This window comes from Pteropus vampyrus, unplaced genomic scaffold, assembly GCF_000151845.1.
Source record: "Pteropus vampyrus isolate Shadow unplaced genomic scaffold, Pvam_2.0 Scaffold566, whole genome shotgun sequence".
NCBI classification, from domain to species: Eukaryota; Metazoa; Chordata; class Mammalia; order Chiroptera; family Pteropodidae; genus Pteropus; species Pteropus vampyrus.
In genome coordinates, this window is record NW_011889347.1 from 703,660 (window position 1) to 711,734 (window position 8,075).

An 8,075-nucleotide genomic window follows, 5' to 3' on the forward strand; every position below is an offset into this window, starting at 1 on the left:
CTCTAGCCCTAGGGTGTTCTGTTTCAGTTCTCAAAGCCACTATGGCTTCAGGGTAGTACTCTATCTCTGTCCCAAAGAGTCCTACTCTGAGCTGCAGACTGCTCTGTAATAAGTCTGTAACTGCTTTCTTACCATTCCTGGAATTTTTAATGGCTCCTGGCACTATAGCTGTCCCCTCTCTCACTTTGTGTGTTTCCCTAAAGTAGGAATTCTTGGTCAGAAGCCCATGAATGTGCTTCAAAAGATCTATGAACCCCTGAAACTACATCCAAAATTGTATGTATGTGCAGGTATATAAGAATATTTTTATGAAGATGTTTATAGCTTTCTTCAAAATATCAAATGAGTTGATAACTCCCAAAGAGCAAAAAAAAAAAAAAACAAAAACAAAAAAAAAAACTTCTTGGCGAGGAAGTATATGACTTTCAAATCTTGCTACACCTGCCTTACCAAATTCCCAGGATGGTCATGATCTCAGATTCAGGATCTCAGAGGGAAAAGCCTAAAAGCAATTGTTAATCTGTAACTACTATCATGATTCCATTCCTTTACTGACTAAAGACACCCACTGCTCAGCATCTTGCCAACTGGTTAGAAAGCTCACCTATCTCCATTTCTATGAAAGCTGCTTCATCTGGTAGGGCCCGAGGGATCACTCCAGGGTCACTGAAGCTGGTCCTCAACAACGTAGCCATGGAGAAAAGGAAGAGCATGGCAGCAAACACAGGAATGGCAGGAGACAGCTGGACAGCCAGGTAGCGGCATCTGAAGAATGCAGGCAATTTAACATTTAGTTACACTTACCCTACATTGACCTCGAATCATTATCAGCATGTCAATCTGATCTCCATGACAAAATCAGAAGTACCTTGATGGCAAGGACCATGCTTTTTTCTTCTCTTGAATCACCCAAAACTCCTAACATATGGTTCTGTACATAGTAGGAGCGCAACAAATACTTAATTGATTGATGCAACCTATAACATACAGAAAGCTCAGTCTCTCTTGTAAGTCTGCTGAAACTACATTTCCTCTGTGCCTCAGGAAAGGCTCACACCTGTTAAGGTCAGGGAAGCAACTAAGTCTGGATTTGCAAGCACCACAGGATGTTCGCATTCTGGGAATGTCTATAGCTTTTCATACACACTCATCTGGCATTAGGCCTGAGCTCCAGGAGGAGGAAAATAAGATGAGGACCAGTCATGAAACAGGGCCTCAGTGTCAGACAGAGAATATGTCCAGCATGCTTCAAGTTCAATAAAAAGCTTCAGGACTACCGACTGACTCTGCAACACCCATTCCTCTTCTCTCCTCAATTAGCTTAGCTGCTAGGTAACTAGTGACCACACAGAAATAAGAAAATTGTATCTTCTGAACACCGCTTTCCAACACCATGTTTGCTCCCCTCTTTCCTCATAATTCACCTGGAAGGCCATCCCTCTTCTTCTCTGGATATCTGGGATTTAGAGAGGTCTTGCCTCCTCCGAAAGGCCTATCCTAAGCTATACTAATTTCTCCCTTCCCTGCTCCTGTCATCTTCACTGCCAGAGCCTTGTATTGTTTCCTAGCTGTTTTTCCTTATGTGACTTCATCTCCCCCAAATGGACTTCATAAGAGCAAGAACCTGGTCTTGTTGGAGCAGGAATTCTTGGGTTTGAATTCTGGCTCTACCAGCTCCTAGTTGGGTGACTTAGTCAACTTCACTCTCCTTATCTGTGATGTAAGGATAATTATAGTACTTCATGGGGTCGTTGTCTGGATCGAATGCATGAATGTAAATTAAACATTTAAAACTGCACTTGACACACAGTAAATGCTAAGTAAATGTCGGTTATTAACATTATCATCATGATTCTATATCTCCCAGAGCCTAATAAAGTATGAGAATAAAGAAGTTATCAACAAATACTTGTTGAGTCAAACTGAATTTCAAACCAAATAAATGGGAATATGTGATGAGAGTTGTCACTGACCTATTTTTATTCTCCTCCTCCTGAGGCACATTTTCTTCATCAACACAGAAATCTTCTCTTGGAGGCAGACTATAAGTGGATGAGCAAGGGCCAGAGGGAGAGCGGAGAAAGTAAGCTAAGGAAAAAAGCTTACCTCAATGGCATGGGGATCAAGCCAGTTGCATCCACTCAGAGCAAACATTTAACCCCAAGTTGTACATTCTGTACATTCGTTGCAGTTTTGGAACAATCTCCATGAGATCTTCCCCTGCATCCCCTCCAAACATGCAACTCCATGGAGGGTGCAAACATACTGTAATATTAGGCTGAGCCCTTTGTCATGAAGGTGAACATATGTAGTGAACTTGCGAAATGATTTTTGTGACTTTTTGCTTGTTTGTTTATGTATTTTTAACAAAATCCTTGGTCTTATTTTGCTTTTGTATGATTTGCTTCCTTCTCCTAAACACCAAGAATAGGTGGAAATATTTGGAGAACTGAAGGATCTGGCTGAGTTCAGGATAATTAAGGTCCTTCTGTATCACTAGCTTGTGGATTATCCTATTTTCTATTGTCCCCCTTCACTAGTACAGATAAATAATCAAGAAGTGAATTCAGAAACAAAAATCACCTTCACTTATCAAGGACCCAAAGGCCACAGGAGAAACACACAGCTCCATTTCATCAACAAACTGAGTGAAATTACCACACTAACAGAAAACAGCCACGTTCCTAGTCACTGTCCATCTCTAAGATCCCCCTTGAAAACAAAGAAGTAATGTCTCCAAGACTCAAACTGCCCTGGTATACAGTCTTCAATCAAAACTGTCAGAAAAATCAGAGCCACCTGATTGGACACCAAAAGGAGTTTAAATTATTTTATTACGGGGAAAAGATACAGACAGTAGACCACACACACACACATACACACACACATGCACACATTTGCACACACACACACACACACAAATTAATGTTGCCCCCATATAGAGAAGTACCCACACACACTTAACTAAGTTCCATTCCAACACCTGCTTGCCAATTGGACAAAAGACAACTTAGATTTGAATTATCCTATGCCATCACAGATAAAGGTCTCTATAAACTCCACATAGATGACCTTCTGCACCTGCTAAAACAATCCACTCTATATATCAACAAGTATACAACAGGCTCATTGTATTGTTCTCCAGAGATGAGGCTACTGGCAGCCAGTTGTCGCTAGTAAGTGGGTGTGGCTGGGAAGACAGATGTGGGACCAACAGGGACTTTCTACTCCAAGTAAGAGGAAACTTAGAGAGACAGCAGCTAAAACTGTTGTGACCTACAACCCATCATGCCTGTCTTTAACAATTATGATCAAAAATAGCCCCCTAGGTTAGTCCCATCATTGCAGTAAGCTAGACATCGTCTCTGACAGGAATAAGCTTTGTGAAGACTTAGTGGCAATTCCCAATATCAACCTCAAAAGTCAGGAGTATCCTCAAACATCACTAATTTGTCTTAACAAAAGACTAGATCTGTCATCCATGAATATAAGCTGTTTTTTGAAACTCCCTACTACTTTCCATTGATATCGCTTCTTAGAATAATGATATCCATACACTTCAGGAAACAGAACTCTCTTTTGTCTTAAATTTACCAAGCAGCCTTCCCCTTTCCAGGGAATTAGAAGTTGCTTTTCTCCCTTGTGAATTTTATAAATGCAACCACATTCCCAAGTCTTCATTTTCACAACCTGAAAAGGGATCATCACTTTAAGTCCTCTCTCACAACTTCTTGACTGGCCTCAGGCTTCCATAGCTGGGCTAGATGACTGGATTCCCACATGTCCCATTGGCCACATGGTGGTACTGACCAGCAGTAACCAGCAGTGCCAGGCTGGGCTGGTGTGTCATGTCCCATCCCCAATCCCTAGCACACTAGTTCATTGGAGGGACAAAGATAATGCCACAGACTTCGATCACATGAAAAAACTCAAAAGAGATTCATGAGTGGAGCTGGTAAGAAACCAGATTCCATGGCTGGGCTCTACCTCACAGACTAGCGGTATGCACTGGTTATCTACAATACTCTGCTTCTAAGTCTCCCTAATAGTTTTCTTGCTATGTTTTTGTTGTTTTTGTTGCTCTTTGACCAGTACAATCAATCACCCAGCAAGTACTTGTGGGTCTAACAAATGAAGAACAAGAGAAACAGGAGTTAATTTTATTGGGAAAAACATAACTAATATATGAAACAGCAAGGAATAAGATAAGACCAATAATCAAATGTTAAGATAGTGATTCAGACTCTAAGGACTATAAGTGGTCAGAGAAGAGCTCTCTTGGGAAGCTGGTGGCTGCTTGAAACTGCTCCCATAGCAGCTGTTAAGGAGGGCTTTAAGGAAGAGCTGTGCTTGGAAGAGCAGGAGGCACCCAAGGACTAGGGCCCTTGGTCCCACATAATATAAATAAACCTTTGCTTTAAGTCCTCACTGATATGGTCGACTATCTGTCTTCTTACATACTATGTACCTCTAGAGCACAGTAAATATGTAGAACCACCCACAAGACTGGTTCAAGGTTCTCCTGATGACACGCAGAGTCTGCTGAAAGGGAAAAAGTTTCCTTGGACACTAAAAACATAATTTAAAACCAGCCTCCAGATTACTGCCATGTGAAGGTCAGATGAAAATGCATAACCCTGTTTGGGAAAATTAACCAAACAGGATCATTTTCAATCCTGAGGCCATGAGCCATCCTCTCACTGAGGTCCAAAGTCTCTATCCAGGCAAACCAGCTAAGTAGTTGCCAAATTTCACTAATAATAACAAATTTCATATTTCAATTATAACAAATATAACAAATTTCAAATATAACAAATAACAAATTTCAATTTTAATATCTTCCTGCTCAAGAACTTAGAACAATTTCCTGCTGCCTATTATAGTAAACCCCAAGTGCCACAGGCTAGTATTTTAAGACCCTCCATTAACTAGCCATATCTAATCATCATAATAAGGTTCTTGTCTTCTCATTGCTCAGTTCCAGAAGCATTCCCCTAATTATCCTGAATCCACTAGCTTCTCGCTGCTGCAAGAGGCATAAGGTGCCTCTTTTGTTCTTAAACACAATATTCTCTGAGGAGAAATATTTAGGAGGTCTCTTCTCTCCCTCAGTAAGCATCTCAACTGATGTCAGCATGCTGGGGTACATCCTTGTTCTTTGTGCTCACTTTCCTCAAAATAGAAGATCACTATACTCAATTAAGACTCATTCTGAAAAGACGAAAGATGCATTCATTGGAGACTGACAGTGTCACACTCATTACTACAAAAAGGTAGTAGAAGCTGAACTATACAGATAAATTCTGAATGACAGAACCATAAAGAACTGTTAAAGGAAAGCACACTGTTCAGGAGACATAATAACTCTTCTCCAAGAATATGCTTTATCAGGAAGTTGAACTTAGCTAAGTACTATAACAGATTGATATCAAAGAGACAACTATGCCTTTCTAAAACTGTCATTTGGACAAGTCACAGATAGAATCTTGGGCAAGATGAAGCACAAGACTGAACCCCACAGAGCAATTCTCCAGAGAATGCTCTCTTGGTGAGAGATCATAATAAAATCACTTTTTCCTCTTCCCAATCTCACCTAAGGAACTTCAGAAATCTGGACCTTATCACTATAAGCACAGATATTCTGCCACATCAGAGTTTGGCTTTGGTCTGCATAGCTCTATTTCTTCTCAAACCTGGTAACTTTGTGTTGTCAGATTGCCTTTTCTCTTCTATCTGTTTTCAGGGACATGGTGCTCCTTTCATCAGGATCACCCACAGAGTAACAAGGTAGGGAGCATGCATTGCTTAAGTTTTCTCTGAGCTGTCCTCATCCCGGCAGCAGGGACTAGGAGTGGCCACAGAGGTGATGATCTCTCATAACTCACAAAGCTTACTTTCTAGGTTCATCCTTAAAGATGGGCTTCCCTGTTCCTGCAAGGCTACCAGAATACCATGGCAGAATGCTGTCAGTTTTCCACAAAGATGTCTTTATTTTCTGCGAGCATGAGCTGAGGAGGCCCAAATAACCTAGATGCCACTAGGTAACAAACACTAGCTAGCAAGAACACAGAATATGCTGGTCTAGCATTTGGCACTATGTACAGCTTTAGTAATCTAAATATCTTCAGGATTCCATATTCATAAGTTAACAACGAGATGAAAGGTAATGTCATATAGAGGCACTGGCTGGGCAACCGATCTTGATAAACTAACTTTACTTCTGTAGGCCTGGTTTCCTCATCTGCAAAAGGATAGGGATAGTCTCTAAGGCCCCTTCCACTCTAGTATTCTATGATTCTATGAATCAAGACTTACATTTTAAGTGCATCCAATATATATTAATTTTGCAACATTTTTTGACCACCTATTCTATATAAGGCCTGGTGGAGGGTACTGTAGGGGCCACACAGACGTAGGAGATAGTCACTGACATTAAACAAGTTCAAAGTGTAATAACCATAGAATTCAGAAATAGAAGTGTCATACGATTATGTGTTAAATGCATGATATGTACAATTAGTCCCATGAATGCATAAATTACTAAAAAGGTTTCATGTACAAAGACTCAAAAAGGGACTTAAAATAGAGGTAGAATGTAGATAGGCTAGAAGTGGGACAATTACTAAGCAGTGATACAAAGCTTCTTTTAGTTCATTCAGTTCAATAACTCTGAACATCACAAGTACATGAGGGTCAGTCCAACAGGATTTGATAGCGCCTTGACACGATTTCCTCCGCATATAGCACAATGAGACATAAGCACCAATCACAGCAGCAAACAGCTTCAACTTCGGGGGTCAAGAGACACACAGTCATTCTTGCCACAACAGAAGTCTGGGAATCTTGACCCTACCAAAGATCTGATCACAAAGTTAAAAGAGGCAGCTAGGGAGCCATCTCCAGAAAACAGTGCACTTGGTCCTTTCTTTGGGAAGAAAGGACTGAGAAGTGTTCATGTGCTCAAAGCTGAAACTGGCAGACACACTCACATTGCTTAAATACCTCACCCTTTCCTAATATAAGAATATATTAGGAAATTCTTTTTTTTTAAGCACTGTACAATTTGAACTCTGCTTTTAAATTCAAATATATTTATCATAGATACAATTATATTTAAATACATAAGTATATTTAAATACAGCTACCTAACAGTAATTTTCTATCCTCTCGTTTTCTCTTTGTGTATTTGACTCTACCAGATGGACACAAGAGTTATATAGAATTTCAGACTCTCTGAGTTGCAAAAGGCTTAATGATAACCTAGACCACTTTCCCATCCAGAGCAGGAATCCACTCTGTGACAGCAGCCCTGAAAGATGGACACCTGGCTTCTTTAGAAACACTTCCAACAATACAGAGTTAACTAACTCCTAGATGGACAACCTTTTTTCACTCTATGTATTTAATTTATTGTCTGTCCACTGAAAATTACAGGTCCCTCCTTTAAGAAGTCTAAATGTATAAAGGCAAAATCCAAAAATAAAAAGATATCTATTGACACTAACACTGCATGTTTTTCATCAAGGGGTACCCGTGCCTGACTAGATTTCCCAAACCATCTGGCTGACCCATGGCTGTGCTACAGGCAACTATAAATCAACTTGTTACTAAGCAGGACCGCCATTACTAAAATGCAGGTTTAGGTTTAGATGTACCTCAAGATCTGGACTGTCTTCCCCAAGAAAAAAATGCAGCAGCCAAAGGAGGTGACACCTATGCTGCTGGACAATCTGAGGATGAAAATAGATAGCCCTTTTGCGGTTCAGACACCGTCACCTGCCTGAAGGCAGGGGGCTAGATCAACTGACTTCCTGAGGTCTCCTTAAATTCTAGTACTAACAAAGGAGCCTATGTTCTGCACCCCCAGACCCTCTCCCCCACTGTGTGGTTGGTAATAAATTACAGACTCCAAAGAAAAAGGTCAACCAGAAAGCAACTTCATTCTTCAGAGGCATGCTGGTTTCCTTTGTACAATCTGTCATTGGCTAGGCACTAGGCAGCCAGTATCTACAGTGTCTATGTGTCTGTATATCACACACACACACACACACACACACACACACACACACACACAC

The 8,075-nt window shown here is 40.6% G+C and overlaps 1 protein-coding gene across 4 annotated transcripts in view; it reads right to left on the minus strand.

Moving 5' to 3' along the window:
* The window catches only part of ZDHHC9 (zinc finger DHHC-type containing 9), a 47,447-nt gene that overhangs the window by 35,092 nt on the left and 4,280 nt on the right, over positions 1 to 8,075 (minus strand). For 3 of the 4 annotated variants that reach the window (XM_023525479.1, XM_023525477.1, XM_023525478.1), the window contains 2 exons: positions 1,974 to 2,042; positions 605 to 765 (listed from right to left, as the gene is read on the minus strand). In XM_023525479.1, coding sequence (XP_023381247.1) covers positions 605 to 765; positions 1,974 to 2,042 — 230 coding nt within the window. The remainder of the gene's footprint in view (positions 1 to 604; positions 766 to 1,973; positions 2,043 to 8,075) is intronic. The other variant, XM_011384202.2, reaches the window with a different exon arrangement.